Source organism: Platichthys flesus, chromosome 17 (genome assembly GCF_949316205.1).
Source record: "Platichthys flesus chromosome 17, fPlaFle2.1, whole genome shotgun sequence".
Lineage (NCBI taxonomy): Eukaryota > Metazoa > Chordata > Actinopteri > Pleuronectiformes > Pleuronectidae > Platichthys > Platichthys flesus.
Window position 1 is genome coordinate 13919841 of NC_084961.1, and position 23159 is coordinate 13942999.

Genomic DNA, 23159 nt, shown 5'->3' on the forward strand with positions numbered 1-23159 from the left:
CAGTTCGATGAACCTTTGTTTTTAAAGACCCAGAGAGACGAGAAAGAAAACTTTGTTTTCTTCAATTTGATTCACCATGAATTGTTTCCCCGTGCAGATACTAAACCAATCACTTGGTTTTATTTCACACATCACTAATGGGGTTTTGCCACTCATTTAGTAGCCTCAGCGTTATGGAGATATGTCTGCACACGCTCAGCCAATCAGGCGCTCGACATAAATCAGCACAGAGGCAGTTTTGTGTTCTCCCCATCTCTGGCGACAGTTTGACAAACCCATCCTTCCTGTCTGCAGACCAGCATCCTGTGAAGTCTGTGTAATGGACAGAGAAAGACACGGGGGAGAGAGAGAGCGAAAGGAGGCGGTGACCTCCTCCAGGGGACATCCTGACATCATTCACGGTGGCGGCGGAGACATGATGCTGTCACAACACGCAGCAAGGGAGGAGGTGCTGGCTCGGTGTCACCCGCCCTGACACGCCATTGGGAGTGACCCGCGCCGGAGCAATGGCTGTGACAGTAACAGGATGGGTGGTGGGGGGGCCGGGCCGGAGATGGAAAGGGGAGAAGGTGGAGCGGCGAATGGTGGGGGGGGGGGGGGGGGGGGGGTTGTTGAGGAGTATCAGAGAGACAAGACACAGGACTACAGCCAGGAAGACTGTGTCAGCAGTGTGTGGATGTTCGGTGTCAAACTCAGCTCTGATCTGACATGTGAAACGCTCTGCATGACACCATATTTTCTACAAATGCTTTTGTGCTGTTTGTTGTGTTAGAGAAAGAAGCCTGAGAGGTTTAGTGGCATTTACGATTTTCAGATTTTCTTATAGGCTCATTCTCTTTGATTCCCCACTTGTTTTTTTATTGCACACAAAAATGGGCCTTTGCAACTCACTTAGTATCTTCAGCATCAAGAGGATAGTTTTAAGCTCAACCAATCAGTCCGCGCCAGGTTAATCTTTTGGGGTCTCTGCCCTGTAAAGATAGGAGTAACAAGAATCTAGAATTGCCGGCAGGTTACTGGAGAAACTATCTGGGGCCCCGAGATGTAATCCACCATTTGAAGAGATCCGGTTAGATTGTGCTCTCCAGAGTCAGAGTGGGGGACAGCGGTGTCGATCTGGCCTCCTGCTTGTTTTGTTTCTTGTTTCTGTGACATCTATACTTTCACAAGGGTTTTTTGCAGGAAGGTCGCTTCACCTGAAATGGTTTCTGCTGCTCAGGAAGAAAACATCCGGTGATAAATCCCTCTTCACCATCCAAGCACGGTAAGAACCCTCGTGAACCCTCATTATTCTGCAGCCCTCTCTCGCCCCGAGTCTGCCCCTGTGACTCACAAGAGTGTGCGGCCTCCTGTACCCTTCAGCTTTCTTCGGATACCTGCTGGTGAAACGGTGTCTGAATCCCATTCTCCTTTCAGGGTAGAGAAAAACCACCTAGTCTCCAAAAGTTTCAGAATTCATTTAAAAAAACGGATCCTTTCTGTATTCATACAGGTGAGTCAGAGAATGAGCAGTGTAGCCATTCAGGAAATTTAAAGTCTTGGCAATGTGTGGGAGCTGATTTCGTTACTTCGGGTTCATCTCAGGTCAAGAATGAATCAGCTCTCTTTTTCCTCTGCCACCACATTATAGGGAGTTTGAGCAGTGGTGGTGTTAAGCTCTGCTGCAGCGACTGGAAATACTTCTCTGTACTGTTGTTCGTCAGCTTGACCTCGCTGGGTAAAGCTCTCATCTCCACGGTGGCACACAGGTTTTATGTTTGCCGCTAATCTGAAGTAATGCGTAATTTAGTGTATTATTTTGTGTGAAATATGTTTTACGCTGGACAGGGGAACATTATACGTTATCAGTAGCTTCACAGTTTATCACCAAACTTAAATAGTTTTGCTAGCAAGAACTTAATCTGGAATTTAAGTATACTTATTTTGTAAGAAATGATATTAGCTTGCATTGTTAAGCATGTCACCATAACTCCTTACCTACACCGCCACAGTAGAAATGTAGATCCATTTCAGGTTGGCACAGCGGACCTTTAAAACATTCATGTGATAAGTCGGATCCACACACGCGCGGAGGTGCAATGACCTAACGACTCCATATGCAGAACTCCAGGCACTGCACAATTTGAGTTTAACAAAATAATAATTAAAAAGTATATGTAAGACCCATATGTTTCCAGACAGTGTCCAGGGAGGAGATTGGTTGGGGAGCAGGCTGTGCACGACTTTTAATGGACGAGTGCAGACGATTCCGAGCAGACGTAGTTAGAGTGCAGACGGACAGGTCTTCCAAGAGCAAACGAGATGTGAAGTAAGTTTAGTCAAAGAGTGAATACTACGAGACCAAATGATGTTCTGGCAGAGAAAGTGGTTATCGAGCAGCCCTGAAATGCGCGAGACAGTTGTGGAGGAGATCGCACGATGTGGAACAGGTGTGTGGGAGAACTTGAGACATTAGCATGAAGCTGAGGTCATGCTCAGCCAGCACATACACACTATTGTTGTACAAGGCAAATACAAGCCATGCTACCCCCATGAGCTTACCACAGAACCACAGAGTATTTGCATTATCATTATGCTCTGACATTCCCCTTTCACCTAGTTGGGAAGCCGTCGATGAGACAGGAACTTGGGAACTCATTCACCAAAATGTTCATAATCTTTTTCTAACTCGTGGTAGTGCTCACGTGAATGTTTCCCAATAGGGACGTACTTTTACTCACAATGGCAGCAGCACATGATTGCACCGGGTGTCCATATTCCAAACAGGTATAGTCATCTGTCATCTGTTGATCATCTGTTGGTATGTGAAATGTCCAGATGTAGTCTTTATGGCTGTACTGGAAGAACCTCTACTGTTGTTCCATCATTGGAGAGATAGTATAACTAAGAGACGTTTGAGGGGACAATATCATTCAAGTCCAACCATCGTCTTCTGCTAATGTGGCTCCACCAGTTCATTTTACCTCTGTCAGAGCGACCAACCAACATTTCCCTGGTGCTAAACATCTGCACAATGATGATGACAAATGAGTGCAGACATACAACACATTGCAAAAACAGTAGGGAAAACCAGTTAGCTAGATTAGAGGGAGATCTCAAAAATAAAACCATTCATTTCATGTGGCACAGTTGTGCTAAAAAAACAAACATGTTCACGTGTTATGTTTCGCTCAGAGCTTCTTAACACTTGGTGGGTATGGATGGCCTCACTCGGATAGGCTGAGCACGTTCAGCAGTGTGGAAGGGAGTATTAAGACAAATCTACAAGTGGTCATGCAGCTATAGCTTTGATATGCAAACACAATTTCTTAAATCCCACCAAATATATAAATAATAAATGTGTCGGTCGATGCAATTGAATAACGCAGAAAAGCTTTGTGTCCACTCAATTAAAACCAGTGATGACGCCCAATTCTGCTGCTCTGTCTTGGATTCTGCCTTTCCTTTCTTTCACAGAGGATGCTGCGGCTGCTTTTTTAACAGGCGTGATGAGATCCTCCGTTTTTCTGTCTACTAAACATTTCTCCTCTTGGCCTCTCTGCTCCACAGAAATAAACTGCAGCGACATGATGGAGCATTAGCATTCCCTAGAGGCCAATGGAGGTCATTACATACCCTTTATAGAGGGGCATTCATCTGTCTGCCTGTGTGACCCCCCCTGCATGTCTGCTTTGTCTCAATGCAACACAGTATGATATTGAGCCAGGTGCAGTCTTTTTGAGAGACTCGCTGGTGTCATGTTAAAGCTGGAACCTAATGAGGAAACCTGCTTTGTGGCTTGTTGGGAAGTCAGGTTTTGACTTTGTCACACCCTCACTGAAGTTACTGTTTGGCTCATTTAATCTGTTTCACATGGTAACAGCAATGCATCAAGAACATTCATCTATGTGTTCTTAATGTACCCAGGTATATATCTTTTTTATGGTATATATTTAGAAAGAGTCTCTGTCAGCACATCACTTGGAAACTAAAGAAATGAAATCCAACAACCAAACAATGAAAAACAATCCAGGAGGTCTGGGGCTTTTTCTGAGAAATCCCTCCCTCCAGTGGTATGTCATTGTTTGCCATGATCTATTTCTCTGAACAGTTGTCATGTGAATTTTAGTTTTGATTTCGTTGTGAGTGTGCAGGGGTGTGGGTGTTTGGCTCAGGCAGGAGATGGCAGATTTTGGAATTTAATTTTGTGCTACTAGGGGAACTTTTGATGTTTATCCAATAGGGAAATTTGGACTGCATTTTCTTTTACTTTTGATTCAAAACTATTCAGATTCTTATCACACTTTCATTTTGAATGGCTAAGAAGGGGCACCCAAAATCCCCAGTTTTAATTTTTTGGGGATGTAAAGTCAAAGGTGCTTAGGGCCAGTAAAAGCAAGCTAATGAAGCAGATACTGGGATAAGTGGGATCCAAATGTTAAATGCCTGAAACCAGCAGGTTCATGCGCTCAGACTCACAAACTAGACTTTGCTGATTGGCATCAGTTACACATCATAAACAACACCAAGCAAATCTCTTATCTCTCATATTACAGATCCTATCTGCCTTTTCCCCGAAATGCCTCCAGTCTAACTATCATTTTTCCATCGCCGTGTCCAGTTTCTCTGTAAAGATGTTTCTTCTTTTTCACGCTATGCAGGATCTCTGCAACATGTCACATGTCTTCCCTTGAAACACCCTGCAGCAATGTTTGCCAATGCTACACAAGTGGGAATTACCCGTGTGTGAGAGCATGTGTGTGTGTATGTAAGTGTAAGCTCCACCCTCCCCCCCGGTCGGTTCACGCCTCAGCCTTGAAATACTCAGGTAACTCTCGCAAGTCACTTAGCATCGCCTGGACAGGGCCTGCCACGACACAACTCAGGTGGCCGTCCGGAAGCATCTTTTTACAAGGCTTCCTTCTGACACAGGTAGGATGATTCATCTTTGTCTATAATTGTACATGCATTTAGGCATTATTAGATGATATAACTTAAATTTTGTGTAAGTGAATTTCAGCTTGATTTCACACGAGAAGCATCCCAAATATACTGTGAGAAAAATGAGGGGGGGGGGCCTGAGCGCTGGCTGACACACAAAGGAAAGAGACTTGCTAAAACAGATAACTTGGAGGGATGCGAACAAAGCCAAACACGGATTGCCTGCGCTTTACTCCTCTGGTAGCAGTGTGCAACCTTGAAAATGGGGGGAGGGGAAGTCTGGGTCGAAGGAAAAAAGGCAACGTGAGCGAGAGACAGAAGAAGAATGAAAAGCAGTGCTGGGAAAAGGCAGAAAGAAAAAAAGAGACCCCACTCAAGACAAATCCAACCTCACCTTGTTAGCGAGGAGCATTGACTCATACAGACGCTGATGACTTGGTCAATAGAGAAGCGTTGCAACTCACTCAACCTGTTGAGTGAGTCAGTGTCAAGCATCACTCGGTCAGATGAGCTGGCTCTATATGGGTGCAAATAAAGCTGTGGACATATTGATGATATTCACTCAAGATCAAACAATTCATTCGAGGATGCCTCACACCTCACCTGTTTGCATGATCTTGAGAAACTTGAGGATTGTTGACTTGCCAACAACTCTGTCAGACTCCAGCTGCAAGAGGATGCACTGTAGAGCTGTATTTGCATGGAATTGAATATGTAAATTGTCATCAGAGACCTTACATAACCTGAAGAGAAATCGGGATACTACCCCTGCGTCACGACAAGAGGAAAGACAAACACTCCGCTAAAGAGGAGGCAGACGAGCGCGGCTGTTGTTGCTGCAGACGGCAACATGGCAATCTAGATCAAATGCGAAAAAACAAATAGTGGTCCACCTGTGCCATATCCCCAATACAGGATATATTGTTGTCTCTGAGGTAATCTCCCCCATCTGAGATTGTGTATGTGTAGGCACGATCAGATGCTTGCATGTTTGTGCAAAAGCAAAAATAAACATGCCATGAGCATTATGTAAGACTATGTGTGTTTGTTTCTTGACATGCAATTTGCAAATGTAACTATCGTAGGCTCCTATTTTTTCTTAAAGAAATGACAAACCGGAGGATTGAAGCTGAGAATGGCAGCAACAGCCTCGTCTAATGGTAAAACTGCAGAGCCTGGCAGCCTCAGATGCTCAGGCTGACTCACATTTAAAGATTAATATCACCGGCTGTATTATCCACATAAAAGTGGAGGCAACATTGGCCGTGATTAAAAGTCTGTCATTGGCTTTCGGTTGCCTCTGTCGTGATTGGGGGGGCACTTATTGAGCCAACTCTTCTTATGCTGTGTAATTTAATAGTAAGGGATGCTGGATGAGAGAGAAAATAGCAGCTGATTTGACAGCTCAGCGTGTCTACAGTGATGCCGCAACGCTCAAGGAAAGAGTTTCTGAATTCAAATGCTCGGGATTAGACGAGGCGGAATAGAAATGGAACAGTGGACAGCGAGGCTGTTATACAACTAGTTCCCTGTCAGGCCGTGAGCATTCATTAGAATGAGATGTAAATTCAGAAGAGAAGGAGGTTTAAAGTCAATAGTTTAAGTGAGATGGCCGTAAGATATGAGGAAGAAATCTGTCACAAGAGTTTCATTTTTACAACCTCCTTCATTGTCAGAAACTCTTTACCCATCAATCCCCGACACTGGATATGCTGCTTAAAAACCGCCAACATAAAGGATGCATGGAAGTACGTAGGCTGTGACGGTTGTGCTGAATCTCTTTTCATATGTAAAAGCAGCATAAATGAGGTGGTTTCTGACCACGGTGTCATTTTGTCTACAGTTGAAATGGGTATGAACAAAGTTTCAATGCTGTGGATCAGCTGTTCTCTGGGTTTTCTCTCAGCTGGGGGCCCTAGGCGATTGTTTACTTTGCTTACGCTGTTGCCAGGCCCCTGCCCTTATGCAGCATGTCCGATCCTCCATTACAGCTCTTACTTAAAATGATTTAATCCACATGATGGTATTTTGACCTAACATCCTCTTCCCAATTGCAATGTCCTCCCTTAACAGTGCTCTGTGGGCGGTTGAAGGGCGTGTGGGATTACAAAATGAAACAATGTGGTCGCCTGATCATCGGCCACGCCGCTCAATTAGCTGACTGATCGAGTTGACAGTATTTGTTTGTCTTTTTAGCGAACGGGAGGCTCCGAAGATGACTCACTCATCAATGTATAATCAGTCCATTTTGAAAAGGTGGCTCCGTGTAAACAGAAACCAGTTTTGTCTGGGAATGAGTTTGTGTGTACGGTGTCCTGTTTCCTCGCTGGTGATAACATATTAACATTGCTTTTGTTTGTGATATTTATTTGGCTTCTTAGGGAGGAGCATTAACACAATAGGGACCAGGATGCAATGCATGCAATATGACTATTATGGCAGCATTGATTTAAATGAAAAAAATGTTAAGCAACAGAAATACATCAAGCTATGAATGTATATAAATGTATCTACTTTGTCACTCTCACATTATTCAAGATCATCTCATCAAGGACCTCATCCCACCATTTCTAGCTGAAGAGCGTCGTGCTCCGCCCCGACAGCAGCCTCAGCCATGAACTGGTCTGGTCTGGAGGCCCTCCTCAGCGGGGTCAACAAATACTCCACCGTGTTCGGCCGCGTCTGGCTGTCCATGGTCTTCGTTTTCAGGGTGATGGTGTTTGTGGTGGCCGCGCAGCGCGTGTGGGGTGATGATAACAAGGACTTTGTATGTAACACGGCCCAGCCGGGCTGCACCAATGTGTGCTACGACTCCATCTTCCCCATCTCCCACATCCGCCTGTGGGCCCTGCAGCTTATTTTTGTCACCTGCCCATCGCTGATGGTGGTCGGCCACGTGAAGTATCGGGAGAAGAAGGACACGCAGTTCACCAACACGCACAAGGGCACCCATCTCTATGCCAACCCTGGGAAGAAACGTGGAGGGCTGTGGTGGACCTACATGGTAAGAACAAAACCAGTGAACGTTGTTTTCTTTGGTCTTAAGTTGGTTAATGTTTGATGATGTGACTCTCAGTTTTACCTTAATTCATCTTCCTCATAGGTGAGTCTGATTTTCAAAGCAGGCTTCGACGCCGGCTTCCTCTACATCCTGTACTATGTCTACGATGGTTACGACATGCCCCGCCTGTCCAAGTGCTCCCTGGAGCCGTGTCCCAACACGGTGGACTGCTACATATCCCGCCCCACCGAGAAGAAGATCTTCACCATCTTCATGGTGGTCTCCTCTGCCATCTGCATCTTAATGTGCATCTGCGAGATGATTTACCTCATTTGCAAACGCTTTCAGAAGCTCCTCAGGAGGAAGGCGGAGTCTGACAGGAGGATGTTCGTCCAGAATAACGAGATGGTGCCGCTGGCAGCACCCAGGTCAGTGTTCATGTCCGGATCATCAATCAGAGTGGATCCTACGGTATCTATCCAGAACCTTAGTAACGTCAAGGCTGAGGAGTCAATTGAGAAAAAATGATGCCAGGCTGCTAACTTGGTAGCGACCAGGTTGGAGAACTGACTAAAGTTATCAAAAAGCTAGAACACTTAAAGAACCGAAGCTCAACACCAAAAAGATTCTGCCCCAATTCAGGCAGCGCCTTGTAAATATGATCACGTCTAATGACTTTGTTCAAGAGCACAGACCTGGTGCATACAAATGAAGTCCTCAAAAACAGAGGATTACAAGGAAGTTAGAGGGTTTAAGAGAATTCCTTTCTGTTTTTTTTATTAGTTTGTGTGTCTGTGATTGAGTGTGCGGATGTGTGTATACGTCTTTTTGTGTATTACTATTAGCCAGTGGCAAACTTAAAATAAAATGTAATTTCTAATGTGGGGCAGTTACACACTGCGCCCTAATGAATAAATCAACATAAAGCACACAAAGCTCTGTTGTAGGGGTAACATAGTAATCTGAAGAGATAACTTTAGAAGTTTTTGTCCTATGATATGTACTATACAGAAAATGCTCTTTATTATGCTCTTCACGACTCCACGGCTCTTCACGACTTCAAAAAGTGAAGTAAGATTAAAGATAATGTGTTCCTTTAACATTTTTGTATTTATTGTTGTTATCTATAAAGTTATTTAAAAAAATGTAAAAGAGTGTATCATTTGAAAAATATACATGAATCAATAAGTAGCTGCATGTGTGTGACCTCACTGATATAGGCCTGCCTACGCTGTTCATATATTTATACAGTTTGTATGTATTTATCTATACATTACATACCTTTGAAATATCATCTATTCTGTGAAGATTACATCATGAGAAAAGAAAAGAGCCATTAAATAAGAAGAGGCTGGCATATAGAAAAAAACAACTGGTTACATATTTGAACAATACATACATATACAACACCTTTAAATTATTTATGTGTATATTTTAGGATTATCTTAATATGCATCAATCCAAATGGGATTAAAATAAATCCCTAAAATATTCATTATCAAGTCCAAACTCAAGCAGACGACTCCTGGCAAACCCTGTAATAACTATAGGGTCAAACAGTGAGTTAACTTGTCGGTATCTAAAAAAAAACATGTTATTACTCACAACAGAGAATAGCACAGTTTGAGTACAAAATAAATGTGTACAAAAATAAAAATGAAATGATGAAAGAATGTTCAGTGTCTCTCTCTCTCTCGATATATATGTATATATAGATATATAACTATATATACACACATATTTACATATACACGCACACACACATACATAAACACATATTAATTATATATATATCCATATATTTACACACACACATATATCTAAACACAAACATATTGAATATAATATTGAATTTGTAACAAGCTGTATATTTTTTGTAAATGGGTGAAAACATTGAAATGTAAAATAATACACTTATAATAACTGATAATTAAGACTAAATTAAAATATTAAAAAAATAAAATAATACAAGCTGAAATAGTTCCCCCGGCTTTTTGTTCCGGAGACGGTAGAATTAAATCAGGTATCGGGTACACTCATGTATTGTCGTCATCGTTTTTCCGTCTCCACCATCCAATCAGGAACATGGGACGCGGGTGCGGTTTTGACAGACGCCTAAATGGACCAATGGTGAGGCTGAGCCGGGCGGTTCAGTTTCCGGCTTCAGTGTGCTGCCGCTGAGGAAGTGAAGTCAGATCAACATGAGTTTCCACTACGGACAGGTACAGAAATACTGCCTTTGTGTTTGATATGTGTTTATTACAACAACGTCCAAACATTGTTGAACAACTTTACTCTCTGTTTTATTGTTTTACATCTCGTTTATGTGAGTTAGAAACACGAGTGAAGCGTTAGCTCCCGTGTTGTCTTTGCTAGCAGCGGCATTGGTTTGTCATTACTCTTTCACTTTGGAACAGTAAAGTCAGACGCTTGAGCTAAGTTAAGCTAACAAATGCTCCATGTAAAGAGTAACCACCACTAGTTTAACTATGTTACTGTCGCTAGTGCGGAAGTTAAGTCAGCAAGGTGAAAGTCAAAGTAGCCACAGTGCTATGTTGTTATCCTGTATGTAACCCACAGCTGGATTAGTGGCACTGACACATCTGTCAGCGGCATCGAAGTGTAAATGTTCCACATTTGCCCAAAACCTCTACTTTGAATTGATATCAAGTAATTCAATGTCTAAAGCCAGATGAGAAAACTTCAACAGGAGTTGAATGTGTGTACATAGACAACAGTAGACATGTCCAGCTCCTGAACATACATGACATGAACGACAGAGAATCTTGCCAGTTAACATTCCCAGAGATCTCCGTGGTGTATTGATGTGTTGTCTGAGCCACAGTCCAAAGAACAAATATAGGATATGTTAAAGGTTTACTGGAAAGAAAAGTAGTAAATCCACAGATGTTTGAATTTTTTTGCCACAATATTTGCTTTAAAATGAAAAATGAAGTGGTTCATCAATGTTTTAAACAGCAGGCGATTATCTCTCTAGCAATTAACCAATTCATGAATCTAGTAATTTCAAGCCAGCTTCTGTATATACTGGGTAGAGTCATCATGTTTTTACATACATGTATAAATTAAATCTAAACCTTCACATTAACTGTAGCTGATAAATCCACACATTTATTTCCCTGGGTAATGTGAGGCTGAATGAGTAATACACTGCAGACAATGGAACATACTCATGTAAAGTGCGCGTTTCTTCAAAACTCTTAAAGTTCAGCTTGAGTGAATGTTCTTGAATTAGTCTTTTTATTGTTTCCTTAAAAAAAAATACAGCAACCTCAATTTTAGCAGGTATGGTGTACATATAATGGATGTCAAAGTATTCCAAAAACGGAAGATACAAGCTAAAGAATACATGTAAACATAGTGTACAGACACGTTGTTATGAGTAAGTAAATGTACACAACAAATCTGCGTGAAGTTGCTCTTGAATGAGGTATGTAAAGGTTACAACCATAATATTTAGGAAACAGTATTTTGCCACTACTCCCAGTACTTTAACCAGAGCACATACCAACTGTCTGCACAGCTGGGCTTTGACTGTGTTTTTGGCTTCAAGATCATCAAGCTTAACACAAATTTAATTAGTTAGAACATTTTCCAAATTTCAAAGAAGACTTCCACTTTATTATTAATCTTATGATTTAGGTGTTCATTAGAGACTGTTTCTGTGACTTTGTAAAGCCATTATCAATAATTTGGAGGTTCTTGCTTCTTCCAGTGATCTAGAATGACCCACTCATCAGTGGTTATGGAAACTTTTACCCTCTTCAGATATTTAGCCCTCACACCTTTTGATATCTTTTGGAATATACCATTGGGTACGTCTATACACCTGAAAACATCTCTATATCTGTGATACACTGGTAATATATTGCTTCTACCTGCTAATGCTACTGCACTCATATATAGTTTTGGTGACCTTTCTCTGTCATTTAAGGGCTATCCAGGAGGGGGCAACCCACCCCCAAGTGCTCCATACGGTGGGGGTAGCGGTCCCTATGGGTCTCCCCACTCATCTCCATACGGCGGTGCTCCAAGTGCACCAGGAGGTCATTACGGTGGCGCTGGAGTCCCAGGTCATGGAGGGCAATATGGGCATGGACAAGGCGGTGCCCCCACTGGGCATTATGGGGGTTACGGGGGACAGCATCAGCCCCAGCAGCATCATGGAGCACCTTACGGCCACCATGCTCCTGCAGGTAACTATCGCCTGACACTGGGGTTTTGTAAGCATCCTCTGCTTCCTCCGCCTGTGGGAGTTGAACAAGCATATTCTAAACGTGAGGAGGCTGCAGATAGCCGCTCATTCCCCCTCCTCTTCGATGCTTCTTCTCTTGTTTTGGTCCTCCCTCGCTCTCTGGTGAGATGATGGGTAGAAAATGACTTGCGTTCCCAGAGAGTCGTGTAGAGACAGGGCTCAGTTTGTGCCCCTCAGCAGGATTACACAGCTGGAGTGATGACTCCAGTAATACTCAGTGAGGGCTAAACAGAGTAAGAGACAGGTGTGTGTGTGTGTGTGTGTGTGTGTGTGTGTGTGTGTGTGTGTGTGTGTGTGTGTGTGTGTGTGTGTGTGTGTGTGTGTGTGTGTGTGTGTGTGTGTGTGTGTGTGTGTGTGTGTGTGTGTGTGTGTGTGTGTGTGTGTGTGTGTGTGTGTGTGTGTGTGTGTGTGTGTGTGTGTGTGTGTGTGTGTGTGTGTGTGTGTGTGTGTGTGTGTGTGTGTGTGTGTGTGTGTGTGTGTGTGTGCGCGCGTACACACTGTTTCCTGTAGCAGGTAAGTGGTAGTCAGAACCTGAACGCTGCTGTTGCCATCACTCCCCACTGTGACAGAATCTATCAGGGTCTGGCCTGAAGTGTCACCTGCCCCTCTCTAACAATTCATTTTTCTGACAACAAGCCCTCTCTCCACTCTGCCCCTCGTCTTGCACCATATTTTCTTACACTCCCTTTTCTCCATGTACTCAGGTAATGGCCTCTTGCTCCCACACTCCCCCTCCCTCTCAGATGACTTGTTCACAACCTTTCAGACCACCTCTACACTGAACATGTTTAACTAAGGTTGGGGGAGGTATTCTTCAACAGAATGTCAACAGGTTAGATGACTATAAGGATTCATTATCCCAGAGTTCAGCACAGTAAAAGATCACAAACTTGTCAACCCCTGACCCCCACAGTAAAGATGCAAGAGACTTGGGACCCCTCATTACTCCTCGAAGGGGTTGAAACATACAAAGATATTATTCTAGCTCAGTGGTTCTCAACCTTTTTTCAGTGACGTACCCCCTTCGAAGAAAAAATTCTGCCGAGTACCCCCTAACCAGCGCAAAGCATTTATGGTTGATGGAAAGATGTAATGTGATTTATTAAGCCTTGTAACTAGACACATTCAAATTTAAAACTCCATCAATGTCCATAACATTGCTCATTTGTAGTGGTCTCTCTTGAACTATTACGAAATAAAAAGATAAAAAATAACTAAAGACTTTTATTATTATCTCAATATAAATAAAGATTTGTGCACCTCAAAATAATTATCAACTTAAAGTGACCTCTTTTGGGATCATAATAAAGATATGTTCTCAAACTGAACTCATGAACTTAATTATAGCTAAACACTTCTTTCCAAAAAATAAATCATTAACTTAGTTTTAAATAAAAGATTAGCTCAAAACATATTTTTTTATTATTCATCATCTTAAAATATCTTCTTTAAGGATCGAAAAGAATACTGACAGGTAGCTTGTTTCCGTTTGCTTTTGGGAGGCTTTTCGCATCGTGTCTTGAGATGACCTGAATTCCGAAAGTTTCCTCTTAAAAAACTCAGGTGGCTTACCGACATGACTTTCATGTTTTGTCTGGAGATACCGCTGAAGATGTGGTGGCTTAATGCCACTGCTGGCTAATCTCTCCCCACAGAAAAAACATTAAGTATAAATAACCCAATCTATGTTATTGTTAATATTATTGAAGTGTCTTTCTGTTATTTTATTGTGACATATTTGCTCGCTTTAGGGTCATACAATTTCATTTCCGCTTTTGTATTACATGCTTTTATTTTGAAAGGGTACCAGTAGAGACGCGGACTTATTGTTATGAATCATTAACTTCACAACGTAAAACTTTTCCATTTTAGCGCCCCTCCGAAGAGGCACTAGCTCTCACGGTGTTGTTTAGGGAAGGCTCTCTGCTCTGGTTTCGCCATCTTTGGTACTTGTCCCTCCGTGTTTCAGCAGCATTGCTGCTGCACTTCAACTCGACTCCATTGTTGAAGTTTTCAAGGCAGGTGATGACAGGTGATGACAGGTGGCGTGTGCCAGGTTGGGTCAAACCATCGGTATGGGGGAGACTCTGTTTTTTTAGGATAATTAAATTGAAAAGCCTACTGAATATAAAATATAGTTCATGAACTTACACTTATATTTTATTGAATATTTGTTAAATAACAATTTTTCAAGGATTTTTGAATGGATGCTAATTTTAAATATATTAAAAAAAAATCTCAAGTACCCCCTGGAGTACCTTCAAGTACCCCCAGGGGTACGCGTACCCCCATTTGAGAATCACTGTTCTAGCTTATTCGGCTGATTACATATTTTTTATTAACATTCTTTTTAGATCTATAGTTACAATGATGGCTAAAATAGGACATTTCTGGAGATCTCCTCGTAATCCCCCCTTGCCAGTACCTCATGACTCATCAGTGAGTCCCGACCCCGTATCTATAGATTCTTCCAGTATATTGTTAATACCTTCTTACTTTTGATAACTCAGGACTCTTGTGTAGTATATTCTATGTAAGATTCATTCTAGGTAAACTACTTCATACTATAAGCAAAGTCAAGCACAGATGTATAATTTGTCATGATCAGGTTTCTGCTTATTTGAGTCAGTACAGCTTCAACTGTCAGACAGCAGAAGTGCTTCTTCATTCTTGATAAATAAACAATTTTTCTTTTTCATTGAAAAGAGGCAGATGCTTAATTTCTAAGGATGTTCACTGTCTTTTGTTCTTCCTTGACTAATTCTTCTTTTCTGCCACATATCCGCTTCTCCTCAAAGCCAAAGAGAGAGAGAGAGAGAGAGTATGATTGTAGAAAATAAAAGGATGGAAAACAGGAAAGAAAATAAATAGATATATTTGAAAGTGATGGAAACAAGATGCAAAAAAAAAAAAAACAATCTTCAAACAGCGGGCATATTCATTCTTCTTCCTCTTATTGTTCCTCTATGTAGGTAACATGCCTCCTGGCATTAACCCAGAGGCATACCAGTGGTTCCAGACGGTTGACACGGACCGCAGCGGCTTCATCAACCCAAAGGAGCTGAAGCAGGCGCTGGTCAACTCCAACTGGTCTGCTTTTAATGACGAGACCTGCCTCATGATGATCAGTAAGTTGAGCAGCTGCAGTGAAAGGAAATGCTCAGTGGCGTGTGGGGCAGAACTTTGTTGATGAAATTGTTTTGACAAGGATTCTTCAGTGACACACTATCACTGTAAAATACAATAGAGAAATCAAAACAAACACAGCAATGGGGAAGATGCGGAATCTGCCGATAAAGGGGATAAAAATATTGGGCTGGTTTGAAATATGAGCAGCCACCGAAATTTCCCAAGCTTATCGACAGGAATCTCCTCATGAGTCAGACTTAAAAAAATGCGTGAGTCATGTTTGTCTTGTTGAATGTTTTGTTTTGCAACTAACCTGCATTCCAATTGCATTTCAAAAGGCAGTGACTGAGGTGTACGATTACTGCAATATGAGAGGTGTGACTTCTGTGTATTCCATCTAAATAGCACAGGAAAAAGATCCAAGGTGATCTCTGATGGGCTTGCTGGAAACATGTTGGAAATTGGTTCACGTTTGTGTTTTTAAAATAATGTACAACATTTACTGAAGGAACCAATGTTTGATTGAACTTGCTGTGATTTTTTTATTTCCTCTCAGACATGTTTGACAAGACCCGGTCAGGTCGAATTGACCTGTTTGGCTTCTCAGCGCTGTGGGAATTCATGCAGCGGTGGAGGGTGTTGTTTCAGCAGTATGACAGAGACCGCTCAGGCAGCATCAGTGGCACGGAGCTACACCAAGGTATCCCAGCTACTGTGTGTTAAAAGTCTGTTGTCTGTATAATTATCCAAACAAAAAACGTCAAATCTGTGGTTTTAATCTCATACAAAAAAACTCGGCTGGCATGTACTAGCCACACATAATTTCACACACTCATAGATTTCAGTCCCCTAAGTATGCTAAAAATCGTTTTCATCAAGACCCATGAATTATTCTGTTGGAAATCTGGAAAAAAAAAAGAAGTGACAACGAAGTCCCCGCACTGCCTCTTTTTCCGGGGCTGCACCAATATATAGTGGGTTCTTTCTTGACCCATTATCCATCCTTCCCAAAATCCGTTCATTAGTTCTTTTGTAATGTTGCTTACTTACCAACAAACAAACAAAATAAATTGGTCAGAGGTGAATTAGGACCCCCTCCCCCCCAAAGCCCAAAAAACTAAAATTCCACTTGTTCTCTCCTCAGCCCTCGCTCAGATGGGCTACAACCTCAGTCCCCAGTTTTCCGAGACGCTGGTGCAGCGCTTCACCCTGCGGGGCACGCGACCTGGCATCCAGCTGGACCGCTTCATCCAGGTGTGCACCCAGCTGCAGAGCATGACGCAGGTCTTCAGGGAGAGGGACACGACCATGACGGGCAACGTCCGACTCAACTACGAGGATTTCCTCTCCGGGGCCATCACCAGGCTCATGTGAGCCATCGTCAGTCCCACTGCTCTGTGGAGTTCACATCATCATTCCATGTTCAAGTCCCATTCTGCTCAGTGTTCTCACATAAGTGCCCTCACACTTCTATATATCTGCAGTCGAAACAGCCTGTGCACATCTTTCAATGGCTTGTTGCTGTAAACGGATAAAGCTTATAAAGAAATTATTACATATCTTAACTTTGACTAGGGGTCCGACTGAAGGTCCTCTGAACGTGTCCATCTCACCATAGAGGACTTGGGTGACAGTGGCAGTCTCTTGTTTACTAGAACCAACATTTGGTCAAAAGTATGAATAGTTTGAAATCAGAGAGAGCACTTGTATAAAAATGTTTAATTTACTGAATGTTTACCCAACATATCTCTTCAGGACTGAATCAATGTATCAGATGTTATTTCTTTTATTGCTACAGTAGAATACATGCATTTAGGTGTATGACAGTGACTATGCTAGACTACAGGTTGATATTCTATGAAATTGCCTTCATGCAGCATTAACAGGTTCTTTGCCGTAGAAAAAAAAACTTGTGTTTTAAAAATCCTATTCACTATACCCCGGAGTCCAGAGGGTACAAATATTACTTAGAAGCACCACATTTCTATAAATTAACTTTACAAATTATTCCAACCTCCTTTAGTGGACTTTCAGAAAGTGGACTGTCAGAAAATAACCTATTACAATTTTTGCTAAATTGCTCTTCTGTAAGCCAGTATCAACGATATATATTTAATTTATATATATCTTTGACCAAAGTTTCAAAGATTAAAATCTCTGGAAAAAAAAAAGGGTTTGCCAACTTCACTAAAATGATTGCGGGTCCAGTAACTCTTTATACACTCCACTGTGTTATATGCAGCATTCAAATCATTGAACGATGAAAATGCCATAGTGAAAATGCCAAAATTGTTCTAAATGCCAGAAACAAATAAATTCCTTTGTATCTATCTGATGTATTTTTGTTTTCTTACTTAAACACAGGTCCTTGCCAGGGCTGTCACTTTTTCTAAAAATCAAGTTCGAATGAATTTGACATGACTTACAATTTTTTTGATATATATACACACACACACACAGTATAAATGATGTTGCTCTACTTGTCTGTGATGAAAATCCAATAATTGAGACCACTGATTTGCGTGACACAAAGTTGACAAACAGCCTTACATAACATTGTTACATTGCCGTCTACTGTGTGGAACCCAAACCTTTCCCCCACGCTGCTTCTCAGTTGCTCTCCTGCCTTGACTGTCGCCTCAGGACAACTTTGCCTGCCACCTTCCTCCATATTCTGAGCAAAACAACGTAACATTTCTGACTCATTATACATGATAGCTCAAGAGGGCATGCAATAGGTCACTCTGATATTGATCGCCCTCTGCTGGATCAAGAGGCAAACTACTTCAGACGCTCTGATTCCCTAAACTATTTAATTCTTTAATTCCCCCCTTAATGTAATAGTCCCCCCACGAATGTTCAACTTGGAATACCAAGTGACAGCCCTACTCCCTACATTTGAAGAGTTTTCCTCTTGTTCTATATAGAGCTAATGCTTGTGGTTGTAAATCTGTATCTAAAGGTTTGATGGTATAAATGCAGCTGTACCGTTCTAATACGGACACCACCACCCTGAATATTAGCAATTTTAAGTTACTGAGAGCTTTACTGATTTAGTTATGCTCCACAAAGTGACGGAACAATATCGGAGTGGTTGATGAGAAAATGACCTTGAGAGTTGTTTGTTTTTAATCCCAGCAAACGTGTTTTCTTTGTGATTTTGAACAGCAGTCATTGGCTGATCTTCAACCTTAAAAAGCCCAGAATTGGCTGCTTGTTTCTCTCCTTGTTGGGCAGATTGGCTCCACAAAAGAGCAAACAATTAAAAAGAAAGAAAGAATAGGCCTCTGTCTTCTCCTCCCACATCTGGCGCTTCTCTTCCTCACCATCTGTTACACCGCTTGATCACAGTCTGTGTCAAAAGTCCTCCTGCTTCTCCTTGCCTCTCTCTAAATCACAGGCAATCAATCAAATCCTCCCGCGCATCCTTTTCGGTCACATCGCGCATCCATCTCCTCCTTTACTGCTCGCCTTCCATCTTAATCTGGAGCTAAACTTAGCTGTCCCTGGTCCTTAAGCACTCCTTGAGTCATATTCTCCCTGCCAGGCACCAGCGTCACCTGAAGGTGGATGTGTTAAGGCGTCGGGACCGCCTGCAGTGAGACAGAGTTTGGGGACTGTAAAGTGTGGCGGAGAGTGCACCATGCTTGACGCTTGGAGCCCACACAGAGCCGTGCCGCAGCCTCTTTTGGCTTACATGATTCAGCGGTGATTTAACTTAAGTCCTGACTGTCATTTCCTGTGTAATGAGGAATTTTTCCACCACTGGCCATGCCTGACATCTGTAATTAACTTGGGCAAATAGAGCAGGTCTACGGGGCCTCAGTTTGCGAGGATGTGACACTCCACTCTGTCAGTTTGTCATTCGGATTGATAAGGCGGCGGTATTTTTTTTTTTGCATGGGAATCTTATTTCATGGCTCCGCTCTAAATCGTATGTACTAATAAAAAGCAGCTGATGAAATAATCCTGGCACTGCGGAAGGTTGGTAGTAAAGCAGAACTGGCACTACTGATGTTGTTTTCCTCCGGGGGATGAGACCATTTCACTTTATCTGACAGGACTGATCAAATGCCAGTTCTGGCAACTACAAGATGGACAAGCACAGGGGGGGGGAATCATTTCTGGAGCATGAGGCATAATCACCCACACAGATTCCTGTTAATCCAAACCATTTCAGCAGTCACTTTAAGTAGCAGCAACAGGAGAATTTTGGAAATAAGACTATTTTTCACTCTCCTGCTTGTGCACAAATGACCAATGAGTCAGAACTGTTCATCGCTCCGTGACGGGCTGCGTTCAGCTCACTGAAGATCCGCCTTCTAGTAGCCTTCATGCAAAATTGTCAGCACCATCAATCCTGCCGAGCTTTGCCGAATCATTACCTAGAAACTACTGTGGAATATTTTTTTCCACAGTGAAACGGACACAGTCGCTCTGCCTCCCTCATAAAACAGTTAAACAAAAGCAAAGCCTTCTTGAAAAAAAAAAATGTCTTCCTACAGAATACCAAGCTTCTCAATGTGACTCTGCCTTTATGTGCCGAAATAAATAGATAAAATAAAAATCCGATCCTGACAGTTGAGGGGTTTGTCATCCATGCGGGGGGGGGCTCACGCCTTGTCAACATGTTACACAATGGTGGCGACAGATCCGTCAGCCTTTCATGAGTGCTCCTCGAGAGGAAGATACCATACCAGCCGAGTGTTTGAAAGCAGTGAGAGATGAGATTGTTATGACTCTGTCAGTGATTATATGTACGTGTTATGTAAGAACGCAACGGTTCTGGACCAGAGGTTCTCAAAATGTTGCCGCCTAGGACCCCCGACAAGATGTATGTCCCTTAGAATAATATGGTGTCTTTTACCTTGTTAGTGGAAGACCGAGGTTTAACTTTAGTCACATTTTCTCTTACACTGAGTCTAAATGTCATGTTTATTTATAAAAATTTTTTTCAAAATGCGATTTATTTGCCGCATTAACCATCAATACCCACAATAACACTTGTACAGAACTAATAGAATGTGTGAGTAGTAGATGGCATTTGTCACGTTAAAGCACTTCTGTGTTTTGACCACTAGATGGCGATGAAGCACCGGGACAAATTCAACTGAAACCCTCTTGGTTGCAGCCTATCGACGCTCCTAAGCCAATGAGGTGGAAGCAGGAAGTGGTCAGGCGGAAGTTGCGTTGGTCTTCTGCAGCATCACCAACGTGCTAAAGGTGAGTGGAGACTAATGAATTAACAAGAAGTCATTTAACTTTAGATAAACTCCGTGTGTCATCGGGGAAACGCAGCCACTGGAGGTATTGGTGTCACTACTCAGATCAAAACGTCAACGTAACACACGTATTGTAGCACATTCAAGTTAGCTTATCTAAAGGTAGCACTGTAAAGGTCGCCGGTTCCAAGCTGTTTAGATGAAATACTTTGTATTCCCTCGGAATCGAACACAGGGAGACAGGCCTTTGTGAAGTGTGTCAGCTTCGATCTTTTCACAGGATGTGTCACTTGTGTTCCCTGACGTTTTATCTGGTTAATTCATCCAGTTTGACCGACGCTAAACCAAACCACCTTGGGAAAACTCACCATTTATTTTTCTCTGCGTGTGCACAAAGTCAGGAATAGGTGATCGAACATGAATTCATACCTTTCTATGAATCGTGAAGAAGTGGGTTGTAATTCGGCATGCATGTTACACAAGAGAACACAGATCATCATTAAGTTTTAACCTTTGATTGATTCATGTCATTGCCAGTGCCACAACATGACCTAACATTAAATGTTTATACAACTACAATGACATTCAGTATAGGTGCTCACCTCTAAGATTCCTTAAGACCCAACCTTCCATCTATTAAACCACATTTAGATTCACTAGATCCAGATTTGTTTTTTGGATCTGCACCACATTGCACACACTCATACTGGTTCTAAACATTCCTGATTCTTTAAACAAGATCCATGGAGGATTCTGTGCGAAATCACCCAACATGTTATAAAACACCCTTTGACACATTGTTGAAATAAGTGAAGAAACATGACCGGATCCGCCACCTGATCTGCATCCACACCAAAATTTTGTGGTGGGTTTTACCCTGGAATATGTTCCACTTTTATATAAAGTTTCATTGAAACTTGTTGACAAATAGATCCACAAACTCAGACTAAAAAAATCTCCTTGGCAGAGGTAATAACATGAGGTTATGTTGACATTAGATGAAGTGTACATCTGCCTTCATTTGAGAAACTCGCTGGATTTAGCATCTGTTTCTCTGTTTTGCCCTTTATTTGACCACGTATCATTTCATAAACATTAATATTGATTATCAAACACTTTGAGATTGCTTTTTAGAAAACACCGCTATTCTCTTGTCAGAAAGATCATAAATACCACAACTAGTTTTTATTTATGATTTATTAGGTTAAAAAACACATTTATTTCTCAGCTGGGTCAATGTGATATTAAATAATACAAGTATGTTGTAAAAGTCAGCTCCATTTGCATTACTACATGATTTGGTTTAACTGTCTGGATCAGTTTTGAACCACAAGGGGGAACCAGGAGAGAAGAAACTATTTATATAAGAATTTTTGTATGGCCTACTCCTCTTATGAGTAAATGGCCTCCATTTCCCTCCAGTTATATTCATGTAATTAATAAAACTCCACCCTTTATTCTCTTTCCCCCATGGAGCACCTGGGAGCCAAAGCTGTGAGCAGTCATGTGGCCTCTCGTGTGGACTGCGATGCGGACCTACGCTCCCTACGTCACCTTTCCTGTCGCCCTTGTGGTCGGAGCCGTGGGCTACCACCTGGAGTGGTTCATCAGGGGGACCCCCAAAACTCGGGTCGATGAGAAGGGCATCCAGGAGCTGAGGGACGAGAGGAAGCTGCAGGAGCAAGTGGGTATGGACAGCACGCAGGTGCTTAGCCTGAAAGACAAACTGGAGTTCACGCCCAAAGCTGCTCTGAACAGGAACCGATCAGAGAGCTAGCTGTTTGTCGCTGGCGTTAGAGACTCGTGTTTGTCCCTTCTCACAGCGGGAGGATGGTTCTGGAGGTGAAGCAGAGGGAGAAAACACCTTTTCTTCCAAGTCAACTCAGACATTCTTCATCACTCACAGACAGCAAGACTCTTCAGGTTGCCTTTGGTCCATTTCAGAGACTTTCTAGAAGCGGAAGGGTTAAAAATGGAGTCAAATACACCATATATGTGCTGTATGTGATTTTCTGACCTTCCACTTAATGTTGCACATACGTGTTTGTGCATTAATCAGCAGCTCTAGCCAGTCTCTGTAATTAAAACATCTTAAATGCTGGAACCTTTGGGTGTTCAGGCATTGAACTGAATTAGGTTCGTCTGCTGGCCTGAAGAAAATGCTATACATTGTTTTATTTAAATCTACCTGTGCCACTCACATACGTGTTATTGTGGCTTGATACGGAATCACACTCTTGTAATTTCTCTATTTTCATGTTCCAAAGCCGCCACACACAGATATTTCTCCTTGTAATCTTTCTTTAGGTTAACGAATGACATGTGATGCTGAACATACATGTGGAGGGAGAAAGAAGGGTCTTTGTCTGCAGTTCTTTTATCTCATGTGTAACCTTTGATGGTATGTGACTAAATAAGCCAGCGGTGTGGGAGGTCTCTCAGGAAGTTTAAGCTGCTTAGTCCTATTGTCTGAAACATCCACATAATGCTTTCATTTTAGAAAGTCTGGATTTTGTTGGCACACCCAAAGATTTAACTGTGTGTGTGTTCACTGGAAAAATGCAATGAATAAAATAAATTTTAATGCTGAAGTGTGTCCGATTGAATTTTC

At 42.2% G+C, this 23159-nt stretch overlaps 3 protein-coding genes across 4 annotated transcripts; all 3 read left to right on the top strand.

Moving 5' to 3' along the window:
* The first annotated feature begins 4849 nt into the window (after positions 1-4849).
* gjb9b (gap junction protein beta 9b) lies at positions 4850-9581 on the top strand. Its single transcript, XM_062409181.1, has 3 exons — positions 4850-4911; positions 7459-7924; positions 8024-9581. Exons 2-3 carry the CDS (start codon positions 7535-7537, stop codon positions 8447-8449), a joined length of 816 nt encoding a protein of 271 aa, XP_062265165.1. The 5' UTR covers positions 4850-4911; positions 7459-7534; the 3' UTR covers positions 8450-9581.
* Positions 9582-10064: 483 nt separating this feature from the next.
* On the top strand, positions 10065-17656 carry pef1 (penta-EF-hand domain containing 1). The gene is made up of 5 exons (XM_062409543.1): positions 10065-10143; positions 11877-12138; positions 15170-15325; positions 15883-16026; positions 16471-17656. Exons 1-5 carry the CDS (start codon positions 10123-10125, stop codon positions 16698-16700), a joined length of 813 nt encoding a protein of 270 aa, XP_062265527.1. The 5' UTR covers positions 10065-10122; the 3' UTR covers positions 16701-17656.
* Positions 17657-20444: 2788 nt separating this feature from the next.
* Positions 20445-23139, top strand: smim12 (small integral membrane protein 12). Of its 2 annotated transcripts, none has more exons than XM_062409547.1 (2): positions 20445-20549; positions 22025-23139. In XM_062409547.1, the coding sequence occupies exon 2, from the start codon at positions 22053-22055 to the stop codon at positions 22323-22325; it is 273 nt and encodes a 90-aa protein (XP_062265531.1). In that variant the 5' UTR covers positions 20445-20549; positions 22025-22052; the 3' UTR covers positions 22326-23139. The 2 variants fall into 2 exon arrangements, with proteins under 2 accessions (XP_062265531.1, XP_062265532.1); XM_062409548.1 differs by lacking the exon at positions 20445-20549 and adding an exon at positions 20570-20633.
* The last annotated feature ends 20 nt before the right edge of the window (positions 23140-23159 follow it).